The sequence below is a fragment of the Empidonax traillii genome, unplaced genomic scaffold (assembly GCF_003031625.1).
Source record: "Empidonax traillii isolate 1590-97213 ecotype Southwest subspecies unplaced genomic scaffold, ASM303162v1 scaffold114:size1751661, whole genome shotgun sequence".
Taxonomy (NCBI): Eukaryota; Metazoa; Chordata; class Aves; order Passeriformes; family Tyrannidae; genus Empidonax; species Empidonax traillii.
In genome coordinates, this window is record NW_020955307.1 from 1,477,082 (window position 1) to 1,496,540 (window position 19,459).

The 19,459-nt window shown below is 40.2% G+C and overlaps 1 protein-coding gene across 6 annotated transcripts in view; it reads left to right on the forward strand.

Annotated features, from left to right (window-relative positions):
• Positions 1 to 18,967, forward strand: part of LRRC8D (leucine rich repeat containing 8 VRAC subunit D) — a 53,865-nt gene extending 34,898 nt beyond the window's left edge. For 3 of the 6 annotated variants that reach the window (XM_027882904.1, XM_027882902.1, XM_027882906.1), the window contains one exon: positions 15,890 to 18,967. In XM_027882904.1, the coding sequence (XP_027738705.1) occupies positions 15,892 to 18,462 (2,571 nt within the window). In that variant the 5' untranslated portion in view covers positions 15,890 to 15,891 and the 3' untranslated portion in view covers positions 18,463 to 18,967. Of the gene's footprint in view, positions 1 to 1,459; positions 1,519 to 6,616; positions 6,689 to 15,885 lie in introns of those variants that run through there. The other 3 variants (XM_027882903.1, XM_027882905.1, XM_027882907.1) reach the window with 2 other exon arrangements.
• The last annotated feature ends 492 nt before the right edge of the window (positions 18,968 to 19,459 follow it).

Consider the following 19,459-nt stretch of genomic DNA (forward strand, 5'->3'; position numbering starts at 1 on the left):
GCTTTTCAGGGATGATACTTGCCCAGTGTTCCTCTGTTGTATTTAAAGTAATTGATCTGCAGGGAAAATGCACAGTCTTTATTTGAGGATTGATACCATCAGAAGAGGAGAGAGAAAGAGAACAGAGCAAGAAGATTTAAGCTGTGGAAAGAAGCCTGCTTAGCTGGGGGTTTTTTCTGTCGAGCGAAAGTCTTGAATTTCATTAGGACTACCTCTTGACCTTTGTTTTGGATAAAGCTGTTAGCTGTTCTTAAATTGAGAGTTACAAATGTTGCAATTTTCATTACTTTTTTCCTTTTCCTTTTTTTCCTCTCCCAAGGTTACATGCAGGCCCAGCAGGCACACCCACAACTGTGTTTGTGTATGACAATTGCATCTGGTAGATACAAGTGGACAGAAAGTATTGATGGAGAAGTGTGGGTACAGGCATAATGACTGTGAGGATTGTTTCACTGCTGCTTCCCTTTCATGGTCTCCTCAGTATGTCTATCTCAGGATGCTCCTGAGATGTCAGGTGAAGAGCAGAGGGCTCTTCTGTGTGCGCTGCTGTGTTCACACTGAAACACATGTACGTGATTGAACCAGTCATCTCCCAGATGTGTCTTGTGACCCACATCTGTGCACTGCCCGAGTGCTGATGCAAAGGAATCTGCAGAATTGCAAGGAGAGGGAAGTCTTAGAACAAGAACATCAGAAAAATGGCGATATAGAAGTTTTAAAACTTGAGCAGGTCCAAGAAAACTGAAGCATTTTAGCATCTCTTTCCTTGTAGGTGGGAATGGTTATTTTGTTGTTATGCCATTTGTGGTCCAAAGGTGAGGACTTTCCTTGAAGGTCTGTGCAAGGCTAAAAGGAACAGATTGGTCCTACCTCCCTGGGCTGCCTCTCTAGCTTAATATAACATTAATCTGGCAAAGCATCAAGTAGGGATACTGGACTCTGAACAGAAGAAAATACGATGCTTGTAGATGCTGTGAATTAGCTCTTAAGAGCTGCGTCAAGAAACACAGTAAAGTGTGATATTTTGTGGCTTTTGTGTGAATGCCATATTTTTCCCTGCATGCAGTCATTCCAACACAAGTTAAATTCTTTGTTGTAGAAAAAGCTAAATATTTTGGAATGTTGAGTCTGAAACACAGATGATATACTGCAACAAAAGACTCCCATGGGATTTTTTTTACGAGATGGGTTTTATTTGTTAAATGAGTTTTCAGTAGTTCTTCAGTACATGCTATTGTATTGCTTGTGTGATGTCTTACAGTGTCACTGGTCTGATCTGGACTGTGATGACTGAATAAATTGCATCATTTGCTAACTGTGGAAAGATGGCTTGATCTGTAAGACACATTTGTGTGTATGTGCACTTTGTAATATAATTGTAAATCATAAATTAAAGATGTTCAGTTAAGGCGAAATACGAGCTGCATTCATAACTCATGGTGTTCTTGTCTGCCCACAGGAGTTCCAAGAGTCAGAGTGGATCATAGGGGAAACTGAGCTGCTTTTGTACTCTGTTTGGGGGGGGGGGGGGGGAGTAATGAAATAAGTTATGTAGTCTAAGACATCTTGAAAATGGAGACTTTTAAGTGGTCTTTGGGCTTCTACCAAGGAGCATTCTGCTGGCATTTTGGTTTTGTGCATTAAAGGAAACAAAACACTAGAAATCCCTTAGCTTTCATCTCCAGAGAAATAGCTGCACTTTGCTGCTGTGTTTTGACCGTGCTGGGTTTTGGCATGGTTGTGATAACTTATAATTTTATGTCCTGTGGGTTCTCAGTGACTTAAAATTACTAGGAAGAAATAGTTTGTCATGCAGTGGTTGGTGAGGTGGTGTTACAGTTGTCAGGGAGACCATGTCTGGGAGTTGGAGGATCAGACCTGTAGTCTGTTGTGGCTTTGAGAGTGATAATTGTCACAGAGGAGGACAGCAGAAGACTATAGTAGCTGTCTGTGGTGATGTTACCTGGTTGATAGTTTCTTGCTGACCCTTACCTTGGATGATAGAGTTGTAGACCTCCTAAATAAAAAGCTTAAGTGCAGGTCTCACTGGAAAAATTTGAATACTCTATGTTAAACTGATTATACTTTTGCTCGTTGCTAAAAAACTTTAATTTTCAGTGTGTGTTACAGTGAGGGAATGAGTGGAAGGATATTTATTTGTATTTCTGTTCAAATTGCAACTATTCACAAACAGCAACTCAGAGGCAAGAAATCATTTTATGTAACTTGATAATTTCAAGCGTGCCATCACATTACTTTTTGTTAACTGAAGGCAGTAAAGATTCCCTAATAAATGAGTCACAATAGTATTATTGCTCTTCTTTATATAACTTGAGATCTTGTAGTCTAATCCTGTTGGCCTTCACCTCCATGACTGTTTTAATTTTTGGTGGGGATTGTGTTTCTGTTTCAAAACCACTTCATGATTACTCATTTTGTTAGTTTCCTGTATGTATACAGCTGATTGTTTCTTCTTTCTTTAGGGGTGGAAGTAAAACTTTATTACAGCTTGCTTTTCTTAATTTGACAAAGCAAGTTTCAGTGACTGTGGCCAGTTTCAGCAAGTAAGTCTATGCAAAACACTAAGGAGTGCTGTACCCAGATTAACTGTATGTTGAAAACTCAGTTACACTCCCTGAGGAAGAGTTTCAGTAATGGGAGATAGAAAGTTTTATTTATGAATTGTACACCCACGTGTAAATACCAAAATTTCCTGCTACCTTATATCCTTCAAAGATATAATTACTAAATCAGTTTTCATAATAGAGTTACATATTAAGGAACATTTTCAGTACACTGTTAATACTTGCAAACTCCTTTTACTTTGTGATTTCTCTTGTGGTCAAAGTTTAGCTAATGTAGAAGATAAAACATTTATTCTGATTTCTAGCCCACAGCAGAAACTTAAAGGTTCTTCTATTTTGTAACTGGTCAAACTTGAAACTTTGCCTTCCTCAAACACTGCTGTGTTATACAGTATGAAATCTGATGCAATTCAACTGAATTTTTGGGCCTTAATCCTTTTGAGACAGGATTACACAATGTATAATGCAGTAAGGCTTTGATATAGAATAGGAAATTGAACCTTTTATGCAGTATAAGTATCAAGTGCGAGCAGAATCTAGCTCTTTGTCCAAAAATAACTTTTTTGTTTGTTTCAATATGAAGAAACTCTGACCAAGATCCAGGAGCTGGAGTCGAAAGGAGCATAGAGCATAGAATTCAAGTATTGTGAAAGGTAGTAGCATCTGATGCATGGCATGATGAGACAGAGATAGGATGCCCCTACTGAGTCAGGAGCAGGATTGCCTTAATGGTCTGTCATGTACAGAATGTTTTAACCCAACAGTAGCTCTTCCATTAGTAACAGAACAAGCAGCACAATAAGCCATTACCCATGTTTCGGGAGAAGGCTGCAGCTTTCCATCAAGCCTAAAGAATGCTGTCAGTCTGCCTGCCAGCTGGCTGTTGTATTGGCTCTTCTCTTTCTTGCCTTCAAATCCTAAATAACAGCCATCTCATGCATGCTTTTGTGTGGTGAGCAAGGATCCAACTTTGGTTTTTCTGTAAAGGCCTTCTGAGCTGAGGCTTCTTCAAAGTCAGCACTGAGTGAGATGGCCATGTCCTTTTGCAAGAATTGAGAGCTTACAGCAGTAGCACATCACCTGCCTTCTTAAGGTCACCATTTTGGGTCTTTCCTTCTGAGTCAGTTAGTGGTGAGTGTGGATGTCCCAGGTTTTGTGATGGGGATACAGAACAGTCCTTCACTTTGGCTTCCTAAAGCAAGTCTGTTCTTGGGAAACTGAAACCCGTGAAGGCTTAAAGGAATAGTTTACTTAAACTCTGTTAATCCAAAGTCGCTTGGTGGTTTTATATCTAAGAGAAAGGGTTTTTGTTTTAGCCTTTGAGGAACTTGAAACAGAGATTAGAATTGCTGTTTAGTCTAAAAGGGAACAAAAACTATCACAGAGTTCTAGACCTTGATAAAATTTTTCTTACTTAGAAAAAATGTACTTGGGGCCACAATTTGGCAGGCAAAATTATTAGTCAAACACAGGCTGTTACAAAACCTTGTCTTAAATTAAGTGGATGGTTTTGTTCATGTTTTGGTCTGGCCATGACAAATCCTGAACTCTCGACTGATGGCTTATGGGCATGTAGTCATATGTATATTACTGCTGTACACCCACACACACAGGCAGTGATCCAAGTGTGCAGATGAGATAACAGGAACATATAAATAAAGTGGTTGGCTAGTTGTCCTAATGTTCTTGAGTAGATCCTTGTTAAAATAATGCCAGTCAAACTTCGGAATAGATCTGCTATATCACTGATGACTTACATTCAGTTGTGATGAGATACTGGTCACTGTGTGGGAAATTTGTGGCTGTTTTGTATTTTGTTTTGTTTTGAGTCAACAACTTGAAATGCAAACCAAAAGCTCAAGTAAACTCTGCTGATAGTTGCAGGGTGCTTCCAGGCTACCCTGTTGTAAGAGAAGGTGTTTGAGGCCTGTAGGGCTGTGCCACCTGATCACTGGGGAGTGCATGAGGTCTCTTCGTGCCTGTGGGAGAGGAACACTGTAGTTGTCTGGTCTCACACACCGCCACTGCACTGGAACTGGTGTTTTCTGGTGGTGTTACAAGATAAGAGCAACATTTTCTCCATTGTTCCTGCTTTGTGTATCTGAATAGGTAATGCCCTGTCCATCACACATAACTAAGATAAACTGCCAGAAGTGATGTTAAAGAGGAATTTGCCTTAGGACAAGTCCTGAGTCAGGACACCAGGGCAGCAAGGGGGGCTGGATTGCGCCTCTTTCTGAAGGCCTTGCCTTGTGCTTGATGGAAGTCACAATGAGAGCCAGGGTGCTGAAATCAGTGGTGGTGTACTTGCACAAGCTCAGACTTACCATATCCCCTGTTTTTTGAAATCTCGGCATGCTGGTCGAAGGGCTAGAAGGTGATTTAGAAGAGGGCAAGGACCCTTCTTCTGCCAGGCCATTATGATGTTAGTGCTGTGTCCTGAACTTGCCTTGCTGGTTACTCACTCTTGCACAATCTTTTAGGGACCTGCCTGGGGCCCGCTGAAGGATGTGAAAATTACCTGATTTGACTGTGTACTGAAACAATGGCAACAACAAAACCTCTTTTGTTTTCTTCCAGTTGAGGGCAACTCTGCATTTATTTCTGTAGCAGCTGGGGAGCGGCTATTGTGCTACCCTTAAGTGATGTGAAACTTGCTAAAACAAGTTCAAATGGCAAGCACCTGGGGTAAGGGGAAGCTGCCTGCAGAATAAAGAAGCTGCCTCTGCACTAATTTCCTGATTTGGCCATTCAAGCAGATAGCCCATTGGCTGTATAAGTCAGGCAGACGGTAACATGGTACATGGCTGCATGTCTGTGAAGGTGGCTGCCAAAAACTTTGTTGTGGGTGCATGGGGAAGGCTGTAGCAATCATGGAAAGGTCATAAGTGCTGAAAGCAGGAGTGGAATCTGTCTGTAGATGAGATTGAGTGAAATGTATCCTTTTCTGTAGTTTTATTTTGTTTGAGTTGAAGTGCATACTCGAAAGCTTCATTATCTTTTTAAAACAGATTTGACTGGAAGGGAAAGCTTCACTATCTGTTTGATTGGAAAGGTACGTTTTAAGATCTGCTGTGTTTAATGCCTTATTTTTGAGATAGCATCCTCCTCAAACTAGTGGGAAGGAGTAAGGCTAAGTATATAACAATGCTGTAACTGTAAAGGGATTTATCTGGACATAATGTTAAGCCTTCTCAAAGATAGCAGTGCATTAAAATGTTAAATTTGATTATACTTTAATCATGCTGTTATCCCCCTTTTTCTGTCTTTTTCTGAAAGCCTGAGGGGTTTTGGCTTCTTGCTTTGAATGTTACAGCCACAAACAAACTTATCATTGCCTAACAAATAATCACTTTTAGATTGCGAGCCTTCAGGGGCAAGGGTTGTCTGCCCACTCCCTGCTGGAGAGCCCTCAGTGCAGAGGTTAAATTGCAGCTGGAGCATTTGGGTCAAATCGCAATATAAATTTAGTAATAGTAAATATTTAAATTAGAGGCTGTATGGATCTGTTAGTGCTGGTGAGTGGCGGCAAACAACACAGCGGAGCCTTACTGAACCTTTTTGCAGAGCTGAAAGTTTGCTTGTTAGAGCAGGAATGCTGCAATCTCAGTGAGGACAGCAAGTCTTTTGGAACATTCTTTCTGTCCTTAAGGCAACATTTTGAATGGGGTTTTGAGAAAATAAAGCATAAAAATGGAGGTGATCTGAACTCATCAGCAAAATTTCAAAACAACAGCCTCCAAAATATGTGTTGTAGTGCAATTCCTTTTATGCTTAAGTACTGAAGTACACACCCTGAACCAATTATGGGACTAGATGGACTAAGCAAATAGCTTACCTCTTACAGAAAGCAGCTTAAGTTCAGAAGAGGAAAAAGAAGTATAGTAAACTTAAATAAATCCCTTTGAGGTTAAATGCTTCAGCTGCAGGCATTTTTCCTGGCATTGAAACCACTGGAGATTCAGCTATTGAAAGCTTGGCAGGAACGCGTTAACATTAGTAAGTCATCCTTCATCTACTGATCAGAGTTTTACATGAAAAGTCATCATTGTTACCCATCTGGCAGGATGTCCAAAGCATAGAAGATCTCTGCTTGATAAAGACCAAGGTAGGGTTGGGAGCAGGCTCTCAGTTGTGTGCCCAGGGTGAGGGGAGACAGGATGGGTGGGGAGGGGTCAGAGGCTGCTTAGCTGTTATCTCGAGTGGTTTCTGTGACCCGGCTTTACGGCTAGCTCTTGACTTGAGTGAGGAAGTATCCCCTTCTCTCTGGGGAGAAAAGAAGCTGTGTGACATTTAAGTAGGAACACAGTTTGACTGTTGTCCCATAAGGAGTTGGAGAGACTGTATTTGAATAACTGAGGGTGCAGCCTATTTATTGAGCTGTAAACTAACCTTTTTATTTTTATATCAAACCAGCATAGTGGGTAAAAGGAAAGGTGGAATTAAAGCATATTTTCTCATACCCTGATTCTCAGCTGCACTTGATGCACCTTGCTAGTGCTCTTGCCACAGGAGATCTTGGCAGAAGCAGAGGAACTCTGATGTGCGAGTAGGAGGCTTCTGTTTACATGTAGCTTATTGTGTCACTGGGTGCTTTTTTTGTGTGTATTTTGTGCTTGTTTAATTTGCTTTTGTTTAATTTTTAAATTTGGGTGACCTTTCCTAGATTGCTTTTAACTAGTGGATGTAATCAAAGTGTCACTGCAGATACTGGAAAATAACAGTAGCTCGTATGTGTGCAAATCTTGTATGAAACTTCTGTTTAGTGTGTAACCCAGTGTGAGTCACTGTCTTTGCAGGCTGAAGAGATGAACCAGCTCACATGGGGAACAACAGAGCCTTTTCTTTAGGGTAAAGGAACTTTTTGTCTACTTTTGGCTCTAGATCTCCATGAGGATGCTGTAAGTGTTCCAATGCAAGGTTGCTGACGAAGTCCATTAAAAATAAAAAGGAGAAAGTATTCATTGAAAATAATTTACTTTAGTTACTTGCTTCCATTTGGATGGGAAAGCAGTTTATAAATTAATTAAACCTAGACTTTAGTACTGTTGTGGTGGAGAGGTCATTTTGCCCTTAAGAAGGGCTACGAAAATCTATAGCGAAGTGGATTTCAGCAACACATTTCTTTCTCTGTGACAGGCACTCCTTCCTATTCTTTAGGTATGTTCCTCTTCTTTAGGGTGTGTAGTTAGAGCTACTTATATATCCTGTAATAAGACTTGTATCTTTACATTCTGTGGCTTAAAATCACTAAACTTTCAGCTCTGTGTATGCCAAGTTCAATTTCTTACCACTTTGAAGTTGCCCTGGTTCCAAGTGAATCCAGAACGAGACAGAGACTGGCAGTGTGTGTGGCTGTGGATCAGAACGGAGAATTTTCCAGAGGACTTGTGTGAGTCGCTGAGTGTCATCTCTGTCTGAGATAAAGCAATTTCATGTAACAAGCCTTTGTAGCCATGTGGATTCATTATTTAAATTTGCTTTTACATAAATATCAGGATCTAAATAATTTTTAACTGTTCTGGTTTTCAGATTTCTAAACTTAAAAGGAAATATATTTATTATATTTTTTGCCTTTTTCTCTTCCAATCCATTTAATTTATTTTTTAATTGTATTGCTGGGAGGTTTTAGTGATAAAGAGCAGTCTCTAGGGACAAGAGTTACCAGATGTGCTTTTATTTTGGTGCAACTTGCTTTTGCAACTTTAGATAAATTCCCAAAGTGCTCTGGTTAGTAGAAGTGCCAGATGTTTACTGTGTGTCCCTGTACTGCTGATAGTGGTCATGAAAACAGTGCAGAAACCTCACTGCCTAAAAGATAGGGGAACAGCAGATTTAGAAATGGCAAAGAGATTAAATGTTTACACTTGAGCGCAAGCAACTGTACGGTGTAACTTTTGATTGCATTGTACGTCCATGTCAACACAAGTTAAATCTCCTGAAGTAGCTTTCAGGTATGTCTGCACTTGAGTGGAAAGGCTGGTGTTAAACTGGGAGCCTTATACAAGTTAGGCTGTCTTTTCAAGATTCTTGGTCTGGGGGTTTTGGGAATTCTGCGCAATGAGATACAAAGTGTCCGCTCAGTGTTCTCGCTCTAGGTAAAACAGAAAGTGCTGTTGGAAATTTGATCACTCAGCCTTGGCGGTGTGACTTTGGTCGCTGGGGATGTGCTGCCTCAGATAAAAGAAGGATGAATTGGCATTGCATAAGTAACAGTGGTTGTAACAGCAGTGTAAGGTTTGGAACACGTGTACCGGGGTGCACTGAGGCGTGTTCTTTGCTTTCATCTGCAAGGTCTTTGCTACTCTGCTGTAGGATTTCTGTTCTGTCAGTTGTGCCCCTCAAATGCCTGGGTGTTCGTGGATGATTACTTACAGGTATGAAAAAGCATAAAACTTCAGTATTTACCGTGCTGGGGTTTAGCCTCATTAACCATCTCTTTTGGTTTCTTGCATGTTGCCTTGGTAGGAGGTTTGTTTTATAACTATAAATCACTTTTAACTTAATCACAGTTAATAACTATAAATCACAGTTAACTGACTTCAATTGTAACACATAGAATACCGAGCTCTTTACGAGCTGTAGGGACCCATGAAGAGAGGTGCTTATGGACCTCTCTCCAGTCTTATTTCCTCCTCACATCTCTTCTCTCATGCTCTTTCTGGTCTCTGCTGCTAACCTGTGAGAAGAAAAGATGGAGGAGTGTTGCTGAATGTTCAGCTTAGGGCCTCTGAGGTTTTCAAGGTCAAAACCCAACAAGTTGTATTCTGAAATATTCTGGGTGCCTTCATTGCACTCTGAAGCCTGGGAATAAATGTCAGTAAAAAACTGAAACTTGCACTTTTGGTCAAAGCAGCTCTCTTGCAAGAGCATGCTCAGGAGTACTGTGGTAGGCACAGTGGAAAGTTGCTAATTTTCTATGCTCTGTAGACACAGAGTTTGCATGTGGCAAAAACAGAGTTAATAGTGTAATAATCCTTGCATATTTTGAGGAGCTGCTCAGAAATATAACATTGAGCTCCTGTTTGGGAAGTGATCCTTAAACAGACCTCTCTGGTCATTTACAGCAAGGCAAGAATGAGGTAAGATTTGACAGTTTATTGTTAGGGAAATAATGGCTGCTAATACTGCTTTCTAAATATCACATTGATTACAAAACCATCTGTGTAGGAGTGATGTGTAGCACTAGACCTTCAAAGAGCTGGTAAACAAGGAAGATTCAATGTAAACACTTAAATAGCAGCATCCGAAAGTAGGCTAGAGTGTTATACAACCTGAAAAAGCCAAAATTTGAAGGGCAGAATTTTTAAAGATTTAAAAAAAAAGAAAAAAGCTTTTTTGTAGATTTCATTTCTTTAAGTGGTACTAATTTGACATTGATTAGGTAAAGAATCTTATTTTTTGTCTCTAGCTTACCGAAGCCTAATATTTCTGTATGCAATCTAAGAGAAATTAGATTTTGATAATTTTTCATTTAGTGAGTTACTGTCAGTCAGGTTTGTGTTGTTCATAAAGGTGTTGATTGTTTAGTTGTAGAATGTATTTGCAAAGTATATCAGAGATTATGTATTCCCTTTAAGGGAAAGTCCAAAATTATAGCTGTGCAATTTGGGCAGTGGAACAGAGGGGAACTGGGGATATGGATGATGTGGGGGGTTGTTACACTGTTTTTGTTTCTCAAATGATGAGTGTATGAGTAGTGCTAATGATTCCTCCATAATCATTTAACTCTGTTATCAAATAACATGTTTCCATACATATTTATCTAATGAGATTTAATTATAAATAAATTAGTTAGTTGAAATGTTTTTCTTCAGGAAATTTTCTTTTCAGCTTTATGTTCGTGTCTTTTTCCTTGTTCAGTTATTATCCATTATGACGTAGCCAAAGAAAAATAAACCAACCTAGGATTGATTTTAAAATGAGTAGGTTTGGTTGCTGTCAGATGTTTAGGAAAGAAACAGTGAGGGGGAATTCTTGTCATTCTAATTTGGTGGAAAAATATAATGAAAATCTTTTTCTATGAAGCTTTTTGTGTTAAATCTATTTATGATTTTCCAGAGACAAAAGCACTAATCAGGAAGTATCTGATAATATAAGCCACTCTCAGCGTTGCTTTCTGGTGTTAATGTTCTGCAATACCTTCTATCACTTAAAAAGTAGCAAAACACTTCATCAGGTAGAGAAACACTATAAAAATGAATGTGTCTGTATGCTCAGGATGCATACATTCATTGTAGGCTTTTCTGTATGTCTTTATGCATTATTTCTCAGGGGCTCTGGGGCTCCTTACACTCGATTCTTTGGAGAAGAAAAGAAAAAAAAGAGAATGCCATCATTTTGACCTGTGCAGATTGTGTGTGGAACAACTGATATTTGCAGGGTCCTGGCTAACAGGAATCTCATAATCCATTCTTATCACGTTAAGGTCTAATAGTCTGCTTTAAGAAGTAGAAAAGGGAAATAGAAATGGTTGGTGGAAAGAGACAACAAAATATACAGCGGAAATAAATTTAAATCTATGGTCACTTGATCAAAAGCAAGCTAACACAGCCTTTTTAGTTATGGGAAAACTTAATTTCCTGTGGGAAGGGAGAAAACAATTTTGTTCGTGGTAGCACTTTTTCTTTTCAGCTAGAAATGTTGAGTTTTTTTAGGAAATTCTTTACCAGTTAGAGTGACAAGGCGAATTCAAGAATCTTTTTGTTTCCTGAAACAAAGTGGACTTGTTTGGAGTCTTGGGAACCTGAGAGTAAAGTGAGTGGATCATGTGCTACAATTCTTGTTTTGTTTGTTTTTACTTTGAATTTGCTTTAACTTTAAATATGCTTTTAAGACAGGAGGACCAGTGACTTACAGGACAGACAGTTTTTTATCTGTAAGTACAGGAAGAAGTAGGATGTAAATAAACATTAGTGACATACCAGTCTGCTGCTTCCTTTTCCGCTAACTTCTGCATTTAAGCTAGAACAGTTTCTTAGGAAATATCCCCAATATGTCCATTTTGTATTTCAGCATTTATAGTCTGAAATATGTCAGAAATTCACCGAGCTAATCACATTCTGAGCTTTTTCTATTATAGTGTTTCTTTAGACTAATGAAATTATTATAATTTTTAAGAATGATTTATGAAATTAGTTGCTAGCCTTCTGATTTAACATGAGCATTTAACAATTGTATTGCCATTGTTAATTTTTTCCTCTTGATATTCCATTTCCACTGTAGCTTGTATAACTGCAAAATAAACAAAGTGGATTTAATCCTAGAGCTTCAGATCAAACTACAGCACTGCCTTCAGAATGTCAAGTTTTTCCACCTAAAATCTTAGAAGGTAGCAAGAAACAGCTGTGCTTAGAACAGTTGCAATTATTTAGGCTAGATATTTTTTTTTTTATTTCCTTTTCTCCAGGAGAGAGAATACACCCAGTAGATAGAAAGTTAATGGGTGGAGCTTGGAAAAGTTAATGTTATGCTAGAACATCATTCAAGTTACAGAACTGGAGACAAAGGGGTTGGGAGGAAAAAAGATAATTTGTTAAAATTAAAAGTCCTTGTGTAGCTGTGCAACCCTAAGGATCATACTGCAATAGGCTTGAATTAAAATTTGTGTTTATTAAAACTAAACTAAAATATGCTATTTTAAAAAGGAGGCTGTCCTTAAATTCCATGTCGGGAATTAAAAAATACTTCTCTTCAAGAACCACAGTTTTCTAGCTTGGGTCTCTTGGGATCTTGGTGTGTCAAAACCCCATGTTCTGCTGAGCCTCAAGGTCCATTTGGTGCCTTGCAAGCCCTGTAAAGGACTGAAATAAATGCTTGTTTTCACCGTGAGACATCAGAAATCTTAACATTTCAGCTGCACAGCACTTAGTTCTTCACTTTGAGCTACCTGCTTACAGAGTTCTGCATCAGGGTAGGGAGTAGAGCATGCACTGGTCCTGGGTGGGGTGCACCTGTGGCAGGGTGTTGCAGGCTCTGCCTGCCAGGCACAGATTGGCATTTGCATCCTTTCTTTTCTTTCCTTTTTCCTTACTTCTGTGTTAGCACTGCAGCTTATAATGAAACCCAAACCCCAGTCTGGCACTCTTAAAATAAGAGTTGAAAATCAGTGATGAAAGTACTATCTACCTGCTACAAGGACTATTCCAGACATTAGAGTTTAAAAGCAGATTTAAAAAGCTTTGAAGAGTTTAAATTCAGCTGTGGAATAAAGAAAACCCAAATTCATTATGATACAGTACAGACACGTTGTTCTGAGTGCCTCTTAATAGTTAGATTTTTAAGCATGTGCAGAATTACAATAAAAGTTAACTTGTATGGTTATTAGTTTAATAAAATCAAACACCACTACATGTAATGATGGATTTAAGACAGAAGATATCAAATTTATTTGCAGCCTGTCCGAATGTGTCTTATACTGTGTGTAGGTTTTTTGTTTTTCATTTTGGTTTTAAAGACTCAGAGCATTTAAACATTTTAGACATGTGAGGACAGAAACCTGTTTTCAGCTCTTGGAATTGATTTTTGCTAGCTAGAAAAAGGTCTGTCTGTCTTTTATGAGACACAGTGTTAGTAATGCCACAGAGGAGGTTTTTGTGTTTTATAACTGCTAATCTCTGCCAAAACAGCAGCTCTTCTGTGAGTATCAGTGACTTGAAAGAAAAGACATGTTGAGAACACTGAATGTGGTACTTCTTGGTGTAAAGCTCCTGTTACACCATGCTGCCTACAGCCTTACAAAGAGGATCACACAGGCTCTGTTGTGTTTCCTAACCTTTTTAGAAATCATTTTGTTTGTGCAAGACAGAGGTCTGGTAGAGGTGATCTTTAGCTTTAGATTTTTTTTTTTTATTGTTCTTTCTAAGTCTTTAGTTGGAACCACTTTGTGCTCTGTCATTTCTTTCCATTATTTCATTGTTTAGAGCAGCTATGTCTGCACTGCTTGGGTTTCAGTGCTTTATCCATGTGTTCTCATGGCAGAAGCAAAAAAAAATCACCTTTATTCTGTGAAAGGAATTCTGCAGGCTGTGCCCCAAACCGCAAAGAAGTAACTTCCCACGTAATTAGCTAGTGCAAAGTTGAGGGAAAGGCTAGCCCCAGAGGAACAAGCAGTAGCAGCTACCCATGTTTGTTAGAGCAGACATCTCATTCCTCCTCCCCATCCTGCTTGCCTTCCATGCAGGAAAAAAAAGTCACCTCTGCTGCTCTTTTGTGATTCTCCTGTCCTGGGCAGGTGATAGTTGGGCCTTAGGGGTTTGGAGGATCCTTTATCTGTTCACACTAGCACAAATGACTAATGCTATTCATTTGCGCACTGTTGTTATTTAAATGTCGAAGGTAGCAATTCTGGGGCAAGCAGCCATGCTGTGACTCAGTGTAGGGAAGTACTGGGAGACATTAGAGGAGATGGGAGTTTGTAGTTAACTCCCAAGTTAGGCACTGGAGGCTTTGATAGCTGTAGGGTGTGTTACTGGTCTGTCCTTCCGCGCCTTCTACATCAACTACAGCCCTGGGGAGGTGTGTAGGGAAAGGCTTGGGAACCGTGCTGCTGGGAGGGGGCTCTGGTGGAGCTGGGAGAACTGTAAGACCTCGACAGCTTGTATTACTGATGAGGGAGGAGTATTTGACGTGCATTTGCCCACTGGAAAATAAAGTGAGAGCTGGAAGCTCCTTCTGCTAGTTCCGTGAGAAACTGAGTCCTAACTTTTAAGTTTTGGCAACGGTACCAAGAGCACCAATGGAGATGAGTGCTGCAGTGAGATAAAGCCCTCTCCTATCTGGCTGCTTTCACCAGATCCCAGGCTTGGTATGCAAAACCGGTAAAAGCTTCTGGGAGGAGAGTGTGGGAGGCCGGGGGCTGGATCCCTCTCTGTGTTGGAGGAGATGCTTTCATCACGAGCTCCATGCCAGTAAAGAGGACCGCTGGCCTTTCCCACAGACCAGGATCTGGGAGCTGCTTGCACTGGTGTGGGAAGGGGGGGTGCTCATGCATACCGTCAACCATATAGGTGGAGGCTGATATTTGGGTTCTGCATATAGAAATGCCTGGTTTCCAGAAATAATTATCATGTTGTATATACATTGCCTGTGACACTGTCTTTTAGGGTGTATAAGGTGCAGGTCTGTATGAACTGGTATGCTACAAGTTAAAAATAATAAATCTAATGCATCTTAGTACTGCCTGCTTTGATCTCCTTGTGCTCTGCTAAGCCCTTCTTCTCCCAAGCAAAGGGAGCCAGACTCTGTGTGATAATGTACATCCTGTCTTCTTCCTCACTGCATGTGTGTACACAAGCTAGATATTTTTCTTTAGAAGTGACAAATTTGGGTCATAAGTTCAGCAGTTAAAATGATGATTTTACCACATCCTGCTTGCACAGGAAGCTTATTTTTTTAAAAAGCTGATAAGTTGAGTCCTCTATATTTTGTCAAAACAAAAAGCAAAGCTAGCTGTTAAAAGCTGCAAAGATGTTTGGATTCTCACATGATCAGTTTGCTGCTTTGTCTCACCGTGCATATGTTTCACATCAAGTGAAAGCCTTGCAGTCTGCTCCTGTGTTACCTGCACTAACCAGCTTCCTACGATCACTGGTCTGTGATGATAATCTGAAAAAATGTTTTCCCCATTATGTTAAGAAAAAGTTGTGGTTTTTTTTTTTCTTGGTTAGCTGGATTGAATTTAACTGGGGAAGTAAAATGCATACAGTACCATTTGATGCAATCACAGAATCATAGAATGGTTTGGATTGGACGGGACCTTAAGATCATCTAGTTCCAACCCTCCAGCCAGGGACAGGGATGCCACTCACTAGATCGGGTTGCTCAGCACCCCATCCAACTGTTTCTTACTTTAAAGCATCCAAGCATATTACAAATTGTGTCAAATATTCACATAGTAACTGCAAGGCTTTCACTTGTGCAGTGGTACCTATAAGGGAAAGGAGACAAATCAATTTGGTAAGACAGGTGGCTGCTCAATAGCAAGGAGTGGGAGATGAAAAGAAATGAGGGACCTTGCTGGCAATGTAACAAGAGACCTAAAATGTGCTGTCCAAGTAATGAGCAGAGTGCAAAGCATTTAGGAAATGCTCTTTTGTTTAAATGCAAAGTATTACAAAATAATGCTACTGCTGGATTTTATATGCTCAGACTCAAGTAGTCATTTTTACAGAATTGAGTTTTGTGCAGCATAGTCCTGACACTGCTTTTCTTGTTATTAATACATACCAGCTATGGCATTTTACTTTTCACATATTATAATTTCACCAGTCAACAACACTGATTTTGTCTTTGTTCTCTTGTAGGAATGTTTACCCTTGCAGAAGTTGCATCGCTCAGTGACATCCAGCCAACTTACCGTATCTTGAAACCATGGTGGGATGTGTTTATGGATTATCTCGCTGTTGTTATGTTAATGGTTGCCATTTTTGCTGGAACCATGCAGCTGACAAAAGACCAGGTGGTCTGCTTGCCAGTTTTGCAGTCTACTGTAAGTTCAAAAGTGCAGCCTGATACATCAGGAAAGGCTGACTTTACCACTGTTGAAACAACCACTGGTCCAGGAGAAGAAGCGTCAATGAGAACTGTTTCCTTCGAAAGTGCCCCTACTGCAACACCTGACATTTTTCTGAGCGGAGCTACCTCTTCTCAGTATCAATCCACTGAATCAGGCCAGGAGCTGAAGAAGGAGCAGAAAGATTCCTCAGGCCGTAAAACAAATCTGGATTTTCAGCAGTACGTATTTATTAACCAGATGTGCTATCACTTGGCTCTTCCGTGGTACTCAAAGTATTTTCCCTATCTTGTTCTCATCCATACTATCATTTTAATAGTCAGTAGCAATTTTTGGTTCAAGTATCCCAAGACTTGCTCAAAAATTGAGCATTTTGTGTCTATATTGGGGAAGTGTTTTGAGTCCCCTTGGACTACGAAAGCATTGTCCGAAACGGCATGTGAGGACTCCGAGGAGAACAAACAGAGGTTAACTGGTGCCCAGTCCCTGCCCAAGTATGTTTCCACTAGCAGTGATGAAGGAAGCCCAAGTGCTAGCACTCCCATGATAACCAAATCTGGCTTCAAATTTTCAGCTGACAAGCCGATGATTGAGATTCCCAGCGTCACGATTTTAGATAAGAAAGATGGAGAACAAGCCAAAGCACTGTTTGAGAAAGTCCGTAAGTTCCGGGCTCATGTGGAAGACAGTGATCTGATTTATAAGCTCTATGTCGGCCAGACCGTCATCAAGACTGTCAAGTTCATATTTATACTCTGCTATACGGCAAACTTTGTCAACACCATTAGTTTTGAACACATTTGCAACCCGAAAGTGGAACATCTGATTGGCTACACACAGTTTGAATGTACACACAATATGGCTTATATGTTGAAGAAGCTGCTTATTAGCTATATTTCCCTCATTTGTGTGTATGGTTTTATCTGCCTCTACACCCTTTTCTGGCTGGTCCGAATACCTTTAAAAGAATATTCTTTTGAAAAGGTCAGAGAAGAGAGTAGCTTCAGTGATATCCCTGATGTCAAAAATGATTTTGCATTTCTCTTGCATATGGTAGATCAGTATGACCAGCTGTATTCTAAGCGCTTTGGTGTCTTTTTGTCAGAGGTGAGCGAGAACAAACTGCGTGGCATTAGTTTAAACCACGAATGGACTTATGAAAAGCTTCGGCAACACGTTTCCCGCAACGCCCAGGACAAGCAGGAGCTGCACCTCTTCATGCTGTCGGGGGTCCCCGATGCAGTGTTTGATCTGACAGATCTGGATGTGCTGAAACTGGAGCTGATTCCCGAAGCAAAAATTACCGCCAAAATTTCCCAGATGACAAATCTTCAGGAGCTTCATCTGTACCACTGCCCTGCGAAGGTCGAGCAGACAGCCTTCAGCTTCCTCCGGGACCACTTGAGATGCCTTCATGTGAAATTCACAGATGTTGCAGAAATTCCTGCGTGGGTGTATTTGCTCAAAACCCTCCGTGAATTGTACTTGATAGGCAACTTGAACTCTGAAAACAATAAAATGATAGGGCTTGAATCTCTTAGAGAGTTGAGACACCTTAAAATTCTCCACGTGAAGAGCAATTTGACCAAAATTCCCCCCAATATCACAGATGTAGCACCACATCTGACAAAACTAGTCATTCATAATGATGGCACTAAGCTTGTGGTACTCAATAGCCTTAAGAAAATGACTAATGTTGCGGAGTTGGAACTGCAGAACTGTGAACTGGAGAGAATTCCCCATGCCATCTTCAGTCTTTCTAACTTACAGGAACTGGATTTAAAGTCAAATAGCATACGCACAATTGAAGAGATCATCAGTTTCCAGCATTTAAAAAGACTGACTTGTTTAAAGCTGTGGCACAATAAAATAGTCAGCATTCCTTCCTCCATTACCCACATAAAGAATTTGGAATCTCTTTATCTCTCGAATAACAAACTCGAAACCTTACCTGCCGCAGTGTTCAGTTTACAGAAACTTAGGTGTTTGGATGTAAGCTTCAACTCAATTGCGGTGATTCCAGTGGAAATAGGTTTGCTTCAAAATCTTCAGCATTTTCACATCACGGGAAACAAAGTCGACGTTTTGCCAAAACAGTTGTTTAAATGTGTTAAATTGAGGACTTTGAGTCTGGGACAAAACTGTATTACCTCAATCCCAGATAAAGTAAGTCAACTGTTGCAGCTGACTTACCTGGAACTGAAGGGAAACTGCTTGGACCGTCTGCCAGTTACGCTGGGGCAGTGTCAGCTTCTCAGGAAAAGTGGGCTCATAGTGGAAGATCACCTCTTTGATGCTTTGCCCTCAGAAGTTAAAGAGGTGTTGAATCAAGACACAAGCATTCCCTTTGCTAATGGGATTTAGAGGTGAAATGCTCTTATAGCTGACTTCCAAATGGCAGATGCTAAAAAGTACGGCAATTGTGAGATCGTGTGTTTTAGAAAGCAGAATTCGTTGGAAGGCAGGACTGCTAGCAGGTTTAGAAGAGGTGTAACTGAGTGTTCAATGTTTGCAGTGTTTCACAAGATCATTTCCAAAATTTTTGAGAGGACAAAGAACCTTAATAATCTCAATTCTTTTTTCCTTAAATTGTTTGTAACTTGGATGCTGCCGCTTTTGAATGTTTACAAATTTGCTTGCCTGCTTCAAGTTAATGATTAAATTGATGACCTTTTCTTACTATGCAAGTTATTCCTTAAGGTCTGGTTTTATTTTAGTGCATTATGGGGAGGAAAACCAAGGCTAAATGTTGTATGTGGTATGCGTCTAACAGCACTTGAAGCACACGTTGAATTGTGTTGTTAGTGTTTAGCCATCCTTGGCAAATGAAAACAGTTTGGCTGTGATTTGAGCTGCACCAGAACCACCATTTCCCTGCATTAAGGTATGTGGTTTCATAGAATCATAGAATTGTTTAGGTTGGCTAAGACTTTTAAGTTCATCAGGTTCAACCATTAACCTAACGCTGCCAGATCCACCACTAAACCATGTCCCTAAAACCCACATCTGTACTTTTTTTTGAATACTTCTGGGGATGGTGATGCTACCACTTCTCTGGGCAGCCTGTTACAATGCTTGACCACCCTTTCAGTGAAGACATTTCTCCTAATGATCTAAACCTTCCCTGGCACAACTTGAGCCTGTGTCCTCTTGGCCTGTTGCTTCTGGCAAAAAAGACTGACCCTCACCTCACTCCAGCCTCTTTTCAGGTAGTTGTAGGGAGCAATAAGGTCCCTTCCAAGCCTCATTTTCTCCAGACTAAATACCGCATCTCCCTCAGCTGCTCCTCATAAGACCTGTGCTCCAGAATCTTCACCAGCTCTGTGGCCCTTTTCTGGACACTCTCCAGTACCTCAATGGT